The sequence below is a fragment of the Acanthaster planci genome, linkage group LG02, assembly GCF_054643075.1.
Source record: "Acanthaster planci isolate LZ-2023a linkage group LG02, COTS_SCS, whole genome shotgun sequence".
NCBI lineage: Eukaryota > Metazoa > Echinodermata > Asteroidea > Valvatida > Acanthasteridae > Acanthaster > Acanthaster planci.
The window spans coordinates 7,502,238-7,522,190 of record NC_141778.1 but is presented as its reverse complement, the minus strand read 5'-3'; the positions used below and the strand labels follow the sequence as shown (position 1 = coordinate 7,522,190).

Below are 19,953 nucleotides of genomic sequence, written 5' to 3'. Positions count from 1 at the left end.
TGGTACACTGAGTTCTTTCACATGAACTTTCACATGAACAATTTGAATTCTCCATACGAAAGATACTGTTGCTATACCTCTTGATTCAGGGCAAGCCTTTGCTTAGTTACATAAGAGATGCCCTGCACCACTACACTGCTTTTAATGGATAAGAATGGCACAAAGGAACCAGTCCATTCCAGTGAGGGTGGTCGCTTTGCAAAAACTAAATTGTTAAGTTCACATGAATTTAACCACTCAGTGCTGGGGTTTCCGGTTCCTAAGACCTTTATTTGGAAGCATAGCCGGGGTGCCCAAAATTGGACAAAGGAGCTGGGCCTTGTAACAAAAGACTGTACTTGGAACAAAAGACTGAGCTGCTGGGCATTGCCAATCAATTTTCATATGCTGTCAGCACAGAGTGCTGGCATTAGCGGAGGTAATCCGTCGGTGTTTTGAAACAGTATACCACTGACTGCAACATCCAGTGCCTGTGGATTATCAGCTGGGACAAAAGTGCTCCAGCACTCCAATGATGAGAAATACAATACCACTGTACGCTAATCTGGCCGCATTTGTAAAGACGCCACCGCCATTTAGCAACGCACTCGGCCAATTTTGGGAACAAAGGAAATTATGCAACACTGCACAATGTGGGCTCTCTTTACTGGGCTGCAGGCCTGACTGCAATACTCAGGAATCAATGGAGGTTGCCTGTAAGATTAAAGTAGGCCCCAAACAGTCATTTGTGTGGGTGTAAGCGTCCAGTAAATGAAAATATGAATTTGGACGAATTTTGAAAACGAACAATCTTGAAAATCACCTGGCAACTCGTCCCACATGTGCAAATTCCACCCGGTAGGAAGTGGTTAAAGAACTCAGTGTACCAGATTTTGTTTAAATGTAACTCACAAAAGGCTTATTGGCTTTCTTCACATAAGCGTCCAAAATGAGAAGCTCCCAGTTGGTTGAATGGACGACAAGCTTTGACAATGCTCAACAGACACCCAATCTGACCCAAACTCCAATCCTGCCGTTTTGGATCCCTGACTCACTTAAGAATTTCCAGTTTGTGTTGCAGTACGTCCAATGCCTCTGTCACGCTGATCATATCAGCCATCAGCTGATGGGTCTTCAGCATGGACTCGGTCAGGTGACCTGACTCCTCAGCAGGCTGCTGGGGCTGCGTAAGGGAAGAGAGCTGGCCTGTGCGGAACCAATCCTGGTCGTAGCGATGTCTAGCATGAGTCCGCAAATCTGAATTTAAAGAGATGATTATTATCAGAATGGTTCTACTGCTTCAAGATTTTTTTTTTTTTTCAGGGAACATTCGGCTACTATTTGAAAAAGTTGTGTCCTCATTTAGCAAGCCAACTTTTATCACTAATTGCAAGGTCATATCTACTGACACAACTAACTGTGCATTCTCCCCCAAAAGAACACAGTAGAAAAAAGCATGCAATCTTAAACAAGGACTAACTCAAGTCTACTGCGAGGTACCGCTTAAAACCTTATTAGACCTCACAAAAACCTTGAGGGAAACCTCAAAAATACCTCCTGTTTAATTCCGGCATGCAACTTGGACTTTGACCGCCCCAAAATGAGGAAATTCCAATCTTGACAAGTCTTTGTACAGTGTTTTTCAATTTCCAATGGCATGAGAGCATTCCTCCTTAACTCAACACAATAAGACAAGGAATGCAATATTATTAAACGAGGTTTAACTTGAGGTTCAAAACCCTTTTAAACTTCACAAAACCTTGAAGCACACCTTGCATCACCATCTGTTGAACTCTACAATTTTTCACTTACTCTCCGGGTAGATGCAAAAGCTGCAGATGTACTGCTTGGGGATGGTGGACTCCGTCAACCCTACGCAGCTGCCGTGCTGCCAGCCGTAGCAGGTCTCGCACTGGATCATGAACCCTTCCTCCTCCTGGTTGCGGCAGACGCAGCTGATCATGTCCCGGGGGCCCCCATCCTCCGTGGTGGAGGAGTCCAGCCCCTCTGGCTTGAGCATGGGGTCATCAGAACTTTGGGCAGGGGAATGGAGGAGGTTTCTGTCAGCTGAAACAAAATGTATGAGGGGAAACAAAGTTGGAACCAAAGTGGTAGTTTTACTCAGTTACAGGAAAACTGTGCATACTTGGCAGTACACAGAATGTGACAAAACCATCATGTTTTGAACTGCAGGTATGACACAGTACCTTATGGAAAAGTTAGACAGCTTAATAGCATACTGCATGCAGTTTCTCATAATGTGAGAGGTTTCTATTCTCATTTCAAAGGACCTAGGAGGATGATAGCTTTGTTACTAATCTTCACTTTTTCTCAAGTTGGGTTTGATGGCAAGTCAAGTCCACTTCAAATTCATGTAAAGGCGACTTCACAGGTGCCAAAAACCCTATAAAAGTTTTTGAGTTTGTTTGATTGCCATGTAGATGAATCTTTTACTGATGTTTGAGGTTAACTCTTCATTCATTTTCGTGCAACATTCAAACAGGGCTCAATATGACACAGCCTTTGAAACAGGCATAGTCAATGAAGTGGGCCAAAGGGTGAAATACGACAAGAAAGAAAAAGTGCTGGGTATCCTCAGTTTTTAATCTCTAGTTTATCACGATCAGATGAGCAGCCAGATACAGGGTGCCATCCACTTTTTTTTCAGATGAGTAAGGTACACGGTTGGAAAATGTGCAAGTCTGACCATTACTTCACCATCTGAGTAGCTGTGTGCGCTTAACAGTATTTAAATGCATACACAGATCTCATTATAAAGTGACATTAGGAAGGGCAGATCGAGTGGACAAGGAAGGGGGGTCCACAAGTGGTGGAAGGGACCTAGAATTCAAATTTGACGTTACTTGTAGCAGGCAGATATTTAGCAGTCCATTCCATCACATCTTCGGGCTTCTGCCTGGAGGCAGCCTCCTCCAGGGACTGCTTGAGCTGCCGCTGTTCCAGTCGCCGCTGCTTGGCTCGCTCAGCTGCCCGGCGCCGCTCGCTGCGGCTCTGCTCCCGTGACCGCCGGTCACGGCTCCGTGCCTTGTGCCGCTTATGCTTCTTGTGCGGCTTGTTCCGCCGCTGCTTCTTCGGTGCCTGGTGCGGTGCTGCCGCAATCTCTGCTGTGACCTCGGGACCTTTCACCACGGCCTTGGAGTCGGCCTTGCTGTCCGGCGCCACCGGTGCTTGTTGGGATTTGGTCTCAGGCTGTTGGGTGGGCGCTGCATCACTCAGCTCAGCTTTGGTTTTGGTTTCTAAGGTCAAAGCCGCTGCTTTTGGTGATGGTTGAAGTTTTTCTGAGACGGTAGTTGTGACAACCTCCGACTGTAAAAGAATGGAAATGGAATGGAATGACATAACAGTCGGCAAATAACAGGGACATAACATGTGGGTTACTATAGTGACAAGTGGGAGTAACATGTGAAACACAGGAATACATCTCATGGGAAAAGGCACTGTGCCAAGAAAATCCATGCAAGAAAAAGGAATTGAAATCTGCAACGGGAAAGTTCAACACTACCAACTTGGCAATAAATGTCATGAAGGCAAAGGTCAATAAACAAAAAACCTGTCTCAAATTAACTGGCTATCAGGTGACTTTGATTAATCTGAAAATAATTGCAACAGGCGCTGACGCTTTTTGAGACTAACCTTGTTTGTGGTAGGTTTGCTTTCTTTACTAGCAGTGGACCCTGAAACCTTCCGTGATCTTTCTGCGACCTTGGCCGTGATCTCGGATCCCTGGGCCTTCGGCTTGGCTGCCGCCTGTGGTTGCTGCACAGTGGGCGAAGCAAGATCTGGCTTTGTTAAAGGCGGCCGCTCGACCCGGGATGCCGGCAGAGGTTTCCTGGTATCAGGCACGGCTTGTCGTTTCACAAACTGATTGGTAGACATGGACTTGAGGGGATGGGGAGGTGTCGGGGTCAGACTGTCAAGCTTTGGCGATGGCAGCGGGTGCTTGTGACTGGTGGTCAAGATGCCGGGGGCTGAAATGCGATGCTGACGGCTGGTGATTTTGGCCGATGGCCCATCTGCACTCTCGGTGCGACGCATCTTACTGCTTCCAGGTGTACTTGCAGCTGAAGTTAAAAAAAAATTAGCTTTGCACATGAGGCCACCTCTGATTTCCCAGCGGTGTTCAGCGAGGTAAACAACTTATTTAACATAACTCCGGGGACTTTTTAACAAGGACTCCTTCAAAATCCCCGACCGTTTAGAAAACATGACACATTCTTTGTACTTCAACACTCAGGGAGCATCAAGTCCCAAGGAAAGTAACAGTTATTAGACTGTATATTTCTCAATACAATATAATCCTCCAGGTGGATTTTTGGAGAATCCTAGAAGGATGGATTTAAAATAGTAGGCAACATAATTACCCCCCCCCGGGACTATTTGAGTGCATTACTCATAATATGATCACTCTATTGAGTACATGAACGGCTAAGTACAACCTACTGGTTAATTACTGCATGATTATTTCAAGATGACAGGAAGTTACACTTGTTAACTCCAAAATGTTCATGGCGATATATTGGCAAAGAATGTTGGAACTAGACATTGGGGAGAAAAAGTTCAAACAAGAAATATTCAAGATGCCCTATTTTTAAAAAAGAGGGGACATACACATTTTGCCCTTTTGCCGATGCAATCAAGTAATGTGGTTAAGTGTTTCATGAAAGCTTATGAGAAACATTTGACTGCTGGAACTCAAACTCACAACCTCCTGCTTACTAGCCTAGACATCGTTACCATTTCACCACTGAAGTTTCAAGGTCAGCTGGCTAGTTTGAATCCAATATGAACTGTGGATACTGCAGTCAATAACTGTTGAAAGGGGAGACAAGGTCTGCTTACATGTTGAGAGCCTCTTGCGGCTTCTGGTCACGGCATTCTTGGCTGCAGCCATGGCTGATGTGCTGGTGGCCGGCTTGCTGATGTGATAGTACTTCTGGTGGTATTCCAGCAAGCTGGCCTTGCGGAAGGCCTTGCCGCAGTCCGGCACCTCACACTTGTACTTATTGTGGTCCAGATCAATGACCAGCTCTTTGGGGGCTACCACTGCGGAACCATTTCAGCAGTGCAATGAAAAGCAAAGTCAAAATTCGAATATTGCCGATCAATATTCACTGTTGCCAACTAATATTCAAATAGTGTCAGTCAATGTTCGAATATTGGCCGGCAATATTCAATTATTGCCTCCTACATGTATGATTCAAATGACTGACAATATTCATATACTGACTGGCAATGAATGAAGGTAATAGTGCTTCTAATATGCATGCCACATAAATCCAGAATGGTACAAAGAACCTTAGTAAAATATTATACCCATGGTGAACAGAGGTCAAGTGGTAGTGTGGTGGTTGGATACTATGTTGTAGCATCAATGACAGAATCACAACACAGCATCTTTACACCTTAATCTATTGTATCTATGATCTACTCACAGTCATAAGGTTATTTAATTGGCCGAGTTTCAGCCAATCAAGATAAAGTACGGCCCAGGGGTGCCTGTAACCATCTTCATGCAAATGTCTATCTTAAACTTTTAGGTACATGTACCCAATACATAGATGGCTGCACATGTACGATTTAAAAATAACGAGAAACAGAGTCTGAAGGGGATATTAATGCAAAATTATACAAACAAAAGATGCTCCTTTCTTAGAAAGTGTCATGTTCCAAAATAACCCTTTTTCAAGTCAACCACATGCAAAAAACCCATCATATACATGTACACACAAAATAAAATTGTTCCATGCAAGCGTGCAAAACTACATGTAAATCTAGGTGTAATTCCACAATATCAAGCGCTTGCTTTCAACTGGATTAAAATGAACTCAAATTCAATATTGTTGGATTTTGAGACACCTACATGTACTGTTCATGCTGCGATATCTTAACATTTGCAATACAGACACCAAAATTCATCTAAGCTAAGACTAAAACCCTGTATACTTGATCGTCTATGAAAAGAAAGTTTTCCTTTTGTCTAGGGAAAGATGCACTTGAGTTGATGTGAAGCTAGCTGTTTCTTTCTAATGTCACTATGAAAATCATGTGATGAAAAAACGGTCAATCAACTTACACCGACTCGGGTCTCGGATGAGTCCAGTGTTTTTGTCGAATATCACTGAAAAGTTAAACAAAATAAAAAAAAAATCTTGTTCTTTTACACAAGGGAAATTAGAAATAGCTGCTTTTGTCCCAATTCTACTGTGGTCTTTTTTCCGTTTGCCTGCGGAGAGTGTCTTCATGGATGGCACTGATGTCAATCACGTTGTACAGAGTAAATCTCCTTGCATTTGATTCTGAAATACGGGTTCACATCCCCATAAGGGTGAATTCCACAAAATGAGTCTTGCATGTATGTTCATTTACTCACTGATATGTTTCACACATACACATTTCACAGAAAGAACATATTTAGTTCTTCATGTTGTGACATCTTCATCAATGACATCTTCATCAATGCAAATATTGTGTTAGACACTTCCTATTGGTTTCAAATGTGCAAGAATAATGCTAAATATAGCTAAAAATTGGGTCAGAAACTTCATTTTTATTCCTAATTTGACAGTATTTTCCAAACAAGTGGCAAATTTGTTCGAACTTGACAACTACAATGCCAAAGAAACTGTTGAGACTTTCGTCTTTTTTGGCCTTTGTTTAAACCTGTCAGAAAACCATTTGTTCCAAATAGCACCGTTTGTACTTGGGTCCTTATTCCAACTTGGGTCTCTTCAACTTGGTTACAAATGGATTATGCAAAATGTTGGAGTTACCAAGGCACAAAGAGTTAGTCAAACCTGTGAATGAACTAATAAGCAAATCAACTAATTGGTGATTTCAGGAAACCAAAGCATGTGATGTTCAATACAGAGGAAATAATACAAAGAAAGTGCAGCAAATCAAACTTATTGACACAAAAATGTTGGCATCAAAAACTGCAGTTATAATGTCCAACTGATTTACAAATGTTCTGTGTAACAAAAGCACATGTTAATTGACAACAATTCAAGAAACAAACAAATAAACAGTCTGTCATGGCACTGCTACTACACCCAGATAAGGAAATACATTTTTTATAGCAAACATTATTATTTTGTTATTAGTGTTAGAATATGCTTTTAATGTCTGAGGACGACAATGACACATTTTACAAGCAGAATGAATATTGCAGGTTTCAAACAATTCAAAACAAAAAGGTGAACTACAAAGTTGTAAGGGGTATTGTTATCACAATGAAACCCCAAAATGGTGTTGACAGTGAACTTGAAGAAACAACTATTATTCACAAATAAACAGTGTTGTAGGCAAGACCACACAAGACCATCATGAGACCACATATAAGACCTGACATGAGACCAGACACAAGACCAGGCACAAGACCAGGCACAAGACCAGACAGACAACCAGGCAAAAGAAAAGACACAAGACGAGGCACGACACTAGATGCAAGACTAAACACAAGACCAGGCGGAAGACCGGATACAAGACCGGACACAAAACCAGTCACAAGACTGGACAAAAGACCCGGCGCAAGACCTGAAACAAGACCAGACACAAAACCGGACACAAAACCAGACACAAGACCAGTCATAAGCAATAGGGTAAACAATGACAAAGTAATGCTTATTTGAACAGGTAAATCACTCTGATGCTATCACTGGTCATGTGCTTTGGCTCCCGCCAATGGCAGTGAGCATTGTGATATCTGTTGTAAAGGAGCCATTGTTCCATGACGGTCACTTCACACAAAACCCAACACATTGTTTTCTGCTAACAAAGGGGACCCCATGAGTGCCCGATGAAAAATGGCTGGATTCGTCTACAGCTTGGCTTTGAACTCAGTATGGAGGTCTTGTGATGGTCTGGTGGAGGTCTTGTGATGGTCTTAAGGGATTTCAACTACAACACCGAAATTGAAGATCAAGGGGTATCAGAGAAAGCAAACTCACATGGTTCCCGATAACGTTTCTTGCCTCCCATCATGCCGTGTTCCAAGGCAGACATCAGCTCGCTTGCCTCGGCTGAGGTTGGGGAGGGAAGGAGCTCTGGTTGGTCCCTGGGGACAGGAGCAGGCGGCACGGGCTCTGGGGTCTTGACCGATCCCTGGACAACAACCAAATCCGAGCAAAAGTTAGGCTCAGATTTGTCAAGTGCAATGAAAACGGCTCTTCATCAGGTGCAGCGAGTATGAAAGTCAGGTGTACTCTATTGTATTAGGCAACCAACTATTGCCAAATAAACTCCCAATGCTGGGACAATGCTACTGTTGGATCCTGTGGTGGTTGGTACGCACAGGCTCCTAGGCCGATTAACCTTTGGGAGAGCTCACTTGTTTGGTTGTGCTACTCTGAACAAGCGAGGCTCTTGGACAATTGATGCAGACTACTGCATCTGGCAGGGATTCTAGCCAAAATACTCTGGAGGGTAAGGTTGATGTGTGAATCAAGTGTTCCTTATTGCAAGTGACCAGGAATAAAAATGTAAATCGAGTAGTGTAAGGTCGATGGCAACATTGCTGTCTGGTCTCCTCACAGGTGTCACAAAAGATGCATCACACATGCACAGTGTTCTGCTCGATTATCGTTATGAGTGCTACTTTGAGTGTAAAAATGCATCAAGGAACCCAAGTTTGCAGGTCCTCGATCTTTTATCCATATCATTTCCATTAACCCTAACCCCCTAGGCTCCTGCACTAGAAAGCATACTGAACCTCACAAAATCCAACAGGTTCATGTACTTGTCTATGTACTTGTACATGCAGGTTACTGTACCAAACCTGATAAACTCCAACAGAATGAGCCCGTTGGAGTTTGAGTGATATGGTATGGATGGGTCTATGCAGTATAGGATGACTTGCACTGAACAGTACCAAACCTGACAAAATCAAGCATAGTCCAACAATTGGTACAGCAAGCCAGACACTGCACACAATGATCCCTGTGTGTCCCAACTCACACAGAATCCAACACCATCTCCCTGGGCCTTTCATCCCAAGTCTCACAAAATTCAACAAGTTCCTCAGGTACGGTACCAAACCTGCCAAAACCTCACAAAACCTGCTGTTGGAGTATGGCAGGTTTTGGGCAGTTAGGGTTAAGGCAAGACAGTGTTTTAAAACCTTCTGTGCTTTCTGGGAACGGCTCGAATCTTGTCGACTGCGCTTGGCTGGCTTCAAAGCCGGGGACTGGTTAGTAGATGGGTGGCGTCGCTTCTGCGGTTGCTGAATGGGGCTGGACGGCCTGCTGCCTGACAGTGATTCTGGGCATAAACAGAAAGAACGAGTTACACATTCTAATCAAAGAAACAGTGGTACAAGGCCCAGTGGTTAGGGTTTGTAACTCTCCAGTACGAGGTCAGGAGTCTGAATCCAGTGGCTGGTTACATGCTGTGACCTTGAGCCAGTCACTCTACCCTCACTTGCCCCGCTTCAGCCGGGAGTAAAAATGCGCACCTGTCAGGGCAGAGTCTTTATAGTATTCTAAATGGCTGCAACAAGCTGTATGCTTCCCAAGGAGCCGAGATGCTTTCAGGAATGTTTAGGGGTACGGTGAGTAGGGACAGCAATGACATCAAAGTCTTGAAACTTTCTCAACTTCACTTTCTAAAAATGGTCCATCTCTCATGCCATCTTGAAGACTCAATACAAGTATTAACCAATCACATACTCCTCAGCTGCTAACTAGGCTAGCTTTTCCTGACTTCAATGAAGGCAGGAAGAATATTAACATTCCTCTGTTAAACGTAGCACTTGTGAATTTTGATAATGACAGTTTACAACAACAGCACTGGAAGTGGGCAAGCCAATTTTAGTTTGAGAGATGTCAGAAATGATTGGAAATTAGTGGAAAAGGGATTTTAGACATACAAGATAACTTTAAGCCAGTTACATGTATTTTAGAAGAAAGTACAGGTGGGTAATACAGGACAGGAGTTCACATTATTGAAAAAGACACCAAAAAATTTGAAAGGAAGGTGAACTCAAGCTGATGAATTTGAACCCAGCTGAATGAACACTGGTGGTATATCTGTTGATAATGTATCGATCGATACCTTTTGATAATCGAGCTTCCTTAGATTTACCCTCAGCATCCCTGGAGCTCCTGCGCTTCTTGTTCACCAGGGCTCGGAACTGGTGCTCCAGATTACTGAAGAGTTGCTGCGAAGAAGACACAAAACAGGCGAGTTATACAGCTGCAAGTACAATAGGAGTGAGAGTAAACACAAATACGAAACTGCCAAATCAGATCGAATATTTGTGGTATATGAAGGGTTTGACGAGTTCAAAACTTGAGGAAGATTAACACCTTCAAATGTCTGTGGACAAAAAAAAAAAATTGTAGATTGTTCCCTGACCAAATGAGGCCAAATTCCAACTTAGTAAGAGTGCTAACATCTCTGGTTGGTGACAATTTGAAGGTTAACCACTTCATGCCGGGGCATTTTTCAATGTTGATGATGCTGGGCCGGCATGACTATCATTTTTTCCGTTTTCAAAATCCTTCGAAAATTCATCATTTCATTTAACGGTCACTTATAGCCGCACGAAGTAATCTTTAGGCACTACTCTAAGTTGACAGGTGACCTTCACTGACGCCCGAGTATTTCAGCCAGGCCTGCAGCCTTGTAAACAGAGCCCGGATTGTGTGGTGTTATACAACTGTCTTTTGTTCCCGAACCTGGCTCAGTGCATTGCTGACCTCTTTTCAATAGGGGCCAGATTAGCGTGCAGCGGTGCTGTGTGGCTCATTGCTGCGGTGGTGGAGCGTTTTTATCCCCGGTGGTAATCCGCTCGTTCTCAATGCCCAAACCCTGGTATACGGTTTCAAAACAAGGCTGGATTATCACCACTTTTGAGAGTGAAAAATTTTGGTAATGCCCAGCAGTCTGGTCTTTTGTTCGGAGTATGGTCTTTTGTTACAGGGCCCTGTTTCCTTTATCCGAGTTCGGAGACCCCCGCCAAGCATATAAACCATACTTCTCCAATTCTGGAGTCCCCGGCAGGAAGTGGTTAATGTTAGAAGTTGGTTTTAAAGCTTGGCTCCATCCTGCTTTGACTTCAGGGACTTTTAAGATGTTACTTGTAGGGACTCTGGCTCAATATGAGTTTTGTACTTGTTTCAGGAAAATCAAATCCTATAATACGATGCCAAATATTGGTGCATTTGGGTCTTGATTGTCATGGCTTCCATATAACTCTTGAGCTAGAGCTGAGGCCAAATTTGTCCCAAGCTGAAGTGTCAGTATGGCCCAAGCTGTTTGCAGGTCATACCCATCCGTTTGTGAATAGACGTGAAAATTTTCAACCTGTGATTTGAGGGATTCGGGCATGTCCCGCACGTTGATGCCCATGACTGTCTTCTCGATCCCATCATAGAAGAGCACCCGGTAGGAGCCGTTGGTCTTGATCCCTAGGATCTTGGCAGGGTAATAGCGACAGTCTGACCACCGCGCCAGAACTTCGTCCCCAACCCTATAGCCCTGTGGAATATTGTGAGAAAATGTGAGTGGTTTTGAACATTCAGATTTTATGACAGAATATTTTGGCTGTCTTGGTAATGATGGCCTTAAGACAAGATGTGCTTTTATGGTCTTGTTCTCAGAATTACTGAAACTGTAAAACACTCGGGAAAATTTCTTTATAAAAAGCACTTCCAAACAGATTATTAAATCTCTACATATACTTTCCTAACACAGTAAACAGCTGAAATTAATTGTGTAAATGCATAAAAATGACCCGAGTTAAAAGGTCAAGGAAAAAAACAGTAAAGTAACTAGAATTTCAATCTTTACCCACCTAACACCTTGAAGATGCAAATTTGGAAACTTAAGTGGGTTGCAGTTACAAACACAACTTGCAGTCAAGAGGAAGGTACAACTGTTCCTAATGTAGCATTACTGCGGGAAATGGAACTCTTCCCCACTTACAAATGCTCCTTTCATTTCACAGGCCCTAGAACAACCTGCTTCTAGCTAGTCTTTATGAGCCTTGAGCTGGACCAAGAGAGGGCGCAATTTTCTCAGCAACAGAGGCTCCTTTGGTTGGAACTAAACTTCACTGGTTCACGAATGATGATAAAATGCACGTTACGGTTGCAAAACTACCAACAAAATGAACACTACCGACCAATATGGCTCTTTTCAACTGATAAGGGGGTGCCTCTGCTCAAGGTGGCTATTCATCCAGCACTTCTCCTATCATGGCAATTTTTCTTTTATATTTAAGACCAATTCCGGATATTTACATGTACGTAGAAAAGACCTTACCCCTAGTGCTTTGACTTCTTTGGCTGTCTCTCGACGGGCCGAGACCCTGGCCAGAGGCCGCAGCCGATCACTGTCAAACTCCAGCCACTCGTCAAATCGGGAGTTCCAGCCGGCAAAGTGGATCAGGACCGTGTTGTCAGTCTCGTCCACGTTCACAATCCTGGCCAAGTACCTATTGGTGCACAAGTCAACTACTGCCGCATCATCACATGTAGGGGACAGGAGCAGGGGCATTCTCCTGGACTCACTTCTTATTTTCTTTCAATGGATAAGAATCCAATCCGGACCAACACGTGTATAAGATCCAGTATCACTATGCACCCTACCTTGAACTCTGCCGTCTCACACATGTGATGGATCTGAAGCTTTGCATAAGGTAAGACTAAAGCAGAATAACAGTTTGGGATACAACCATGGGGCATATCTCTTCTTGGAGGAGTGGTTCTAGAGAGAACCAATGGCGAGAATATTTTCTCGACACTTTGAACAGTGTGATTGGACAGGAGTGCTGAAGGTAAACAGCAAGTCCCATACATGTACCTCTTTTGCTGAAGGCAAACACTGTTCTCTCTGTCGGTTCTTTCAAGAACCATATTTCTTTCAAGGCAAAGATTTTTCCCAAATGGTTGTACCTAAAAGTATTATCTACCTTTGTCAAGTGACTTTCTGTTTCAGAAGAACATCATTTGATCAACCCTAACTCCCTGACCATACTTGCTTGAAACTTTCCTGAATCCTCCAAATTCTGCCACTCTGCAGGAAACTGACAACATTCCTTGCACTGAAACCTTAAAGTGGGCATCTAACCCCAATGAAATAATGGCAGAACTCTACAACTACAAATGTACATGTACCTTCCTCGGCAAAATAAAAAATGGCCCAAGTAAACTTTGAGGATGCTTCAAAATCTTACCACTTTTTGGAGTAGTCCATTGCCTCCAGCTTCATCCCCGGCTGCAGGACAATCCCGTGCTTGGAGACACGGTACTTCTTGGCCTGGGAAGTTGGGCTTTCTTCGCTCTTGGATCTTTCCCTCAACTTGGCTTTACCATCTCCTTTTGTCTCTGGTTTCATTCGGGGCTGATCCGCCGCATGTTTTGCCCTCAGAAGCTCCCGTCTTTTCTCCAGTTTTCTGTCGTGGTCACCATTTCCCTTGTGTCTCGTCAAATCAGAGACTTTAGCTCTCTCCAAACCTGAGCTTTTGGTGTCACCTTCTTCCTTGGAATGTTTCGTTCCAGTATTTGCATCTTCGTTTGATGGCTGCTTTGTTGATGGGCTCTTCTGTTCCTCTGATGCTCTATCCCCTGAACTGGTGTCGGAGGTGGGATTGGGCTTGGAAGTGGACTCCCTGGTCCTGGCCTTACTTGCAGATTTTTCTTTCTCTGCAACCACTGGTTTGCTTTCCTGGCTTTGTGATTCTACAGTTGGCTGAGAGGCCACTTTAGGCCTGCTCGGTTTCCCTGAAATTTCCTCTTCAGTGGATTCTTTGGCAGTCAGCTCAATGTCAATGATAGTTGACGAGGAGTCGGAGCTGAAATTGTCAATATCCCTTGAATTATCACGTTCATCTTCAAACATGTCCGCATCAAATTTTTGATTATCTGTAGCATCTATTTTTGGGCTTTTTGTCAGGTATTGATTAGAAATTTGCTGACTGCCTGAACTCTTCTCCGTGCCAGAGCTAGAACTTTGACCTTTTTGTTTCTCTGTCACATTGATAACCTTTTCATTGTCTCTCTGGCGAAGGTGAAAGGTCTCACTCGAAGGTCCTGGAGCAGCACCACCAACCTGCTTTATGAAATTTCCAAATGGTTTTATTACTTTTCTTGGACGTGGAGCTTCAACATTCAACTTCCCTATGCTGGCTTTGAACGCATCCTCAAAGGTCTTCAACTTCTGTGGTTTGGCGAGACCCTTTACTTCAACCTCCAACGTCTTTTCTGCTGACTGAGCCCCAGTTGGAGCCATCTGAGCAGATATCTCCTTTCTGCTGTCTGATTTGGGTATCACAACAACACCAGAGCCGGAAATGCGGGCTTCTGCTATTTTCTCATCACCACTGCCCTCCAAAGTTTCCTTATAACTTGGTCCAGATGTATGCTCCTCAGAAGTGTCTTTCTTCTCCCTTTGAGGGACTTGATCCTTTTCAAGCTTATTGTTTCCAACTGATGTTCCCTGGTTCTGTTCCGGTATCCCGCTATCTAGTTTCTCAACTGGGGCACTTTCAAGTGACTTTCCAGCAGGACTGCTCGCCTGCTTCTCAAGCTCTTGTTTAGGAGGTAGTGGAGACTCTGAGTGCTTCTCTGTCGAATCTGCCCCAGAGTTCCGCCTATCTCCACCCTCTTTCGGAGAGCTCTCTTTGGGAGTTTGTGCGAGTTTGTCAGCTGTTGGGCTGGTTGTTGATCTACTGTCTTCAACTTCTTCATCGGAGGTTCCTTCCACATCTATCTCCTCTGTCGTTTTTTCTGACACTGACGCCTTTTGTTCATCCTCCTTGTTTGCAGAAGGCCTCAACATACCACTGGCGCCAAGTACTCCTGATTCATCGGCCATATTGTTGCCTCGTGCTTTTCTTTTTCCACTACTCCTCCTAGTATTGGCCCTGATAAGGTCATAAAAATGTCATTTAAAGGAATTTATTTAACTTACTTCCAAATATCCCATCTGCATCATACACTTGGTTCCACATGCAACGGTTCACATCCTCAGACAAAAAGGTACATACATGTACCTATCGACTTTATTGAATACATCACTAGGTATACAGCACTCTCATTTTGCCAACAACTTGTATGAGCGGCCAGAGTTTTCAGAAATATGACCTTTGGGTGCTTTTCCATTTTTACCCCCAATTCGTTCAAAATGGACATTTGTCCCATTGACCTTCCTGTTGCTATAACACTCACAGACAGTCAAACATCCCTTCCACTTCTCCCTCTGCAGAACACAGACATAGTACATAGTATCATGTGTCACTCGACTACGGTGTACTTCATCCACTGTTTTTTCCTGCAGATTTGAGGATCAGTCTTGTCAAAGATTGTATCCAATGTACATTTACGTTGTAGTGACATTTTGATGAGTACATGTCCCAAAATTGTTTGAAAGCTTGTAAAAAATTAATGTACTTTTCTATTGTAAATTCATTTGTACTGACTTTTCTAAGTTTTATCAGGGCCCTTGATAATAGCGGTTTTTAACTGACAAGGTTACCCTGTCAAAGTACAAGAGGATAAACCCATGTATATTGTACATACAACACTTAAAACCAGTGCGATGATGCGTGACACAATAACTTTGCATGCCCACGCCAGTTGTCATGAAAACCTCTATTGGGGAAAGGGAAAATGTACTAACCTTATTTCAAGCCATAAATCCACAAGTGTACAGTGGAGATTGTTAGTCACTACAATGTACTTCCGCTCACACAGGAACGGCTGTAATGAGTCCCACTGATACATGTATGAATATCAATGTTGCATTGGCAGCCAATCACAGCACAGTGAACGGATGGTAGTCTGGTTCCCTGCCCAAAGATTCCCCGACAGCTCTTGATAAAAAATCTTAGGTCAGGCATCACCCATGGATATAAATAGATATGATGCAAGGGTCAGGGGTTATATTCTGCATTTTGCCTGACATTGATTTCACCTTCGATTTCAGTGAAAAGTCAAAAATTGTAGGATCAACAGCTGCCATTAGGATACAGGAGTTTACGTTCAACAGCAAGCTTACCTACCCAGCTAAGAATAACCGAACATCTAAAGTACCATCAGAACATGCCAAAAATAGATGAGACAACTTCAGAATATTTCGGCTATTTCCGGGAAACTGAAGGCATTCCTTCAGTCTTGATTACGTGGACATCCGGTAATACCAGACCCCTGATTCGGAGAGTAGTTGGAATCATTGGGTCTGGTATCCAGACTAGGTCCCAGAATGCTGTTTACACACAAGGCTTGTGATTTAAGCTGCAGATACGCATCATTGTATGCACGTACTGTACACATGCATGTACATGTACAGGCACAGTAGATATCAGTTGCGTGAACTACAGAGCTCCAGTACTGTTCCGTGTCCGAACGAGGACGTGCAAAGTTTGGCCTGGCTGTCATGTTGTGTCGACAGAAAAAGAAAAAACTGGAAAAAATGGAGGAAAAACTGGCCTGTCGATGGCCAAAAAATGGACAATGAAATTCAGCATACTCAACAAAAATGCAGAGATTTCACACCCCTGAAATAAGCATGAGGGTTGGCAATAGTACTTTTGATTTTTATTTCTTCTTTAATGAAAAGATATAGGCGTCAGCACCATCTGCTAGGTTGGGGCGGGTAAGCAGAAGCACAGCTATTATTTTGTTTGGCCTTACCTAGAGTAGTACTGAGTTTGTGTCTAAAAGTGAAATTAACTTATGAGGCCATTTGTAAATAACCTGATCTTGAACTCATGCCACCATACCAGTCACATATACTGTATCACTCATGCCACCATACCAGTCACATTTACTGTATCACTCATGCCACCATACCAGTCACATATACTGTATCACTCATGCCACCATACCAGTCACATTTACTGTATCACTCATGCCACCATACCAGTCACATATACTGTATCACTCATGCCACCATACCAGTCACATATACTGTATCACTCATGCCACCATACCAGTCACATATACTGTATCACTTTACATGGCCCTTAGAATATTTCCTACACAATGTGCACATTCTTTTTCTGTTTTTGTTTCAGAAAGAGTTCTATACATGGGCATCACTTGACACCTGGTGCACAAACCCTATTGAGACTGGTCTGAAAAGTTATGGGTATTTTCTATGTAAACAAGTCGTCCGTTGAGACAAGTTGTCTGCTCAGCCAAGTTATGTGTTGTAACGTGTGAAATGCGGCAAATTCTTACTGTTTAAAGCCAACACTATGGGCTTCATAGCAGGCCTTTGACAATTTGTACATTATGAAAACCACGCTGGCATCAGGAAATTGGGCAAATGTAGGACCGAGTGGGGCAGTTCCAGAGAGGGGACGATGCCGTGCCGCAGTGCCACCTGTTAACTAGGCCACCCCATGCTAGGTCTGAGTAGAGTTGCAATGTCACGTGACGCACACAAGGACAAAATACATCTTTAGGCCATAACTTGCACTGGCACTGACCAGCTCGCAAATGTATTTGAATACAGCGTAATGTAGGTATGTGACAAAAGATTTGAAAATTATTTTATCTACTTGAATTTGGTACCATTGTAAAGAGCATAAAAAGAGCTTTAATATGATGTATAATTCCACTTTCTCGGTCAAATATCAAGTGATACATTTATTAAAAAATGGGAATCCGGAATAAAAAATTGGCCTGTAAAAATAAAGAAAAGCGTCAGAAAATCTGTGACCTTTTTCAGCCAAAACAATTAGCAAACATGACTTTTTCAGCATATTTCAACTGCCACGATTCTTGTGGTAGCAAGCATCAAACATCAACAACTGGCGCCAACGCACTGGATGACCACTTTTTGCAGATCACAGTTTAAAGTATGTGAGTCTTCAAATTTCCTTCAAATTTTCAAGTATTAGAGAAACATATATAAACTAAATGTTCCATGTGTTTTTAAGAGTGTTTTTTGTTTAGTTCAGGTGAAAATATGTCGATTTGTTGACTGATGATATCGACTGCACAAAATTTCCACTTTGGTACATCACACAAAAAAAAACAACCATATGATGTTGAATGGCAAATTTTCCTGTGCCGAATATAGAAGCATGCTTTTTAAAAAGGCCCCGGATTAAATGGTACCCGGCAGTTAAAAAACACTACTGGTGCATGCATGCAATTGGTACGATGCAACATGTCCGCAATTCACAGTGTCCAAGATCATGCAATGTCACGTACCTGAACCTATGTAATGTAGACAACACACATGATCAAGATTGTTGTGTTGTCTCTAGCCAAGCTTGTGTCAAACATGTAAAAGTCGAATTGTCTTAATGGACAACTTGGCATAAAGTCGATTTGTCCCAATGGTAAAGTAGTCTGAGCGGTCAAGTTGTGCCAAGTTAGCAAACACTCATGACAGTCAAGTTGTCTGACATCCACTGAGGGACTGCCCAATTCCCGGACAATTGTGGCTCAAATTGGGAAGAGTTCCATATTATCAACACCAGTGCAGTAACGGTCATTATTCCTTATAGTGACCGTTCCTTATTCCTTATAGTAACGTTAGTCACGTTAGTAGAGCCTATTACTAAATTAGCAGATTAGCCTTCAGAAAGCAAAAACATGTCCAGCAAAGTTCAATTTTGGAGGGAAAAACCAAGTCGTTTACTTAGAAAACACTTCTTACAGGTTTACAGTCTTATAGGTTTATGCATATGCATGTAGCGAAAAGTGGTGTCCGTATACGGAAGTTTCATTGGAACTCTTTCCCTAAAATTTCACGACACTGGATGGAGTGTAGGCCTAGCGTTAGTCTAGCTTTGCTGAGTGGAGTGTTGGTAGTATGACCGATCTTGTCCAAAATTTGAAAAAGAACAATACTAGCCCCAGACTGGGGGCTAGTCTACTGGACTCCTTTCATATCCTAGGCCCAACAGCTGTCCGTTCAAAAAGTGGAGACTAAGTGAAAATGCCTTCTATGAAACCCCTTTACGTGTATGGATAACTCTCCCATCAATACTCTGATGTATTAGTTTGGGTAATTTCCAATTTGTAGAAGTCCGTGAAATTTTGCTTTCGATTTGGGCCATTCGTTTAACCAGACAGTGTTAGAGACAGTGATCCGAACTGCTGCTTTATCAGCAACAGTGTAATGAAGCCTTGTGTGTGTACATGAATGCAATGAATGTGTCGAAAATAACAGCCGTTGGGTATTTTCATGGGTGCGTGTCAACATCATGCGGGATGGGGATTGGACAAGTGAATGGTGTGCGCTCCACACATGCCACGCTATGTCTGGCAAGGAGATCACACTCGATCCCGAGCATCATATGCATTTCGGTTCATCATTCATCAACATTCATTGGCAATGTCATGCTCTGGAGATCTACTGTAGGTACATGTAATAACACTTTTTGGTTCCCAGATCAAACAGATCCCGACCGTGTTTGGCATTGACCAGCAATCAGGAGCTAGTCGCTGTAGTAAATGAATGGCCCAAACATGCCAAATCGAAACCAAAATTTTACAATCTTCCCAAAGTAATACTAATAGGCTAGTACTAATACTCCAGATGGGGTGATCATTATGGGGTGAGTGATCCATACACGCAAGAGGTGTTTCATAAAAGGCATTTTTGCTGAGTCCCCACTTTTTGACTGGACCGCTGTGGGGCGAGTCTGGCAGTAGACTGGCCCCAGTCTGGGGCTAGAGCAATACTAATACTACTAACGCTCCACTCAGTCATGTCAGTCATGTCAGTAGAGCTAGCATCAGGCCTATTTGCCTAGTTTCCGGACAACTCGCTGGATTCCCCTTTCTCTTAAAAATTCCAGTAAATTCCATTTAAATATATCATTTCAACAATGATACATTACGTACGAGGATACAACATTTTCGAACAAGAGAAAAGGCAATTATGACAGCGAGACAATTATCTGAGACAAAATACAACGCACAGCGTGAAACTGAAACACGTTACGTTACCTCATGTACCTTGAATCTTGTTTCGTAGATGAATGGCGCGGCG

At 43.0% G+C, this 19,953-nt stretch overlaps 1 protein-coding gene across 6 annotated transcripts in view; it reads right to left on the bottom strand.

The window, feature by feature from the left end:
- Nucleotides 1-19,953, bottom strand: part of LOC110979526 (uncharacterized) — a 25,989-nt gene extending 6,036 nt beyond the window's left edge. The window contains exons 1-13 of one of the 6 annotated variants that reach the window (XM_022235387.2): nucleotides 19,911-19,953; nucleotides 13,175-14,863; nucleotides 12,262-12,433; nucleotides 11,302-11,475; nucleotides 10,048-10,153; nucleotides 9,116-9,255; nucleotides 7,947-8,100; nucleotides 6,074-6,118; nucleotides 4,840-5,043; nucleotides 3,634-4,061; nucleotides 2,844-3,306; nucleotides 1,792-2,046; nucleotides 1,035-1,236 (exon numbers count right to left, since the gene is read on the bottom strand). In XM_022235387.2, the coding sequence (XP_022091079.2) occupies nucleotides 1,035-1,236; nucleotides 1,792-2,046; nucleotides 2,844-3,306; nucleotides 3,634-4,061; nucleotides 4,840-5,043; nucleotides 6,074-6,118; nucleotides 7,947-8,100; nucleotides 9,116-9,255; nucleotides 10,048-10,153; nucleotides 11,302-11,475; nucleotides 12,262-12,433; nucleotides 13,175-14,863; nucleotides 19,911-19,915 (4,037 nt within the window). In that variant the 5' untranslated portion in view covers nucleotides 19,916-19,953. Of the gene's footprint in view, nucleotides 1-1,034; nucleotides 1,237-1,791; nucleotides 2,047-2,843; nucleotides 3,307-3,633; nucleotides 4,062-4,839; nucleotides 5,044-6,073; nucleotides 6,119-7,946; nucleotides 8,101-9,115; nucleotides 9,256-10,047; nucleotides 10,154-11,301; nucleotides 11,476-12,261; nucleotides 12,434-13,174; nucleotides 14,864-15,167; nucleotides 15,293-19,805; nucleotides 19,879-19,910 lie in introns of those variants that run through there. The other 5 variants (XM_087133577.1, XM_022235390.2, XM_087133575.1 and 2 more) reach the window with 5 other exon arrangements.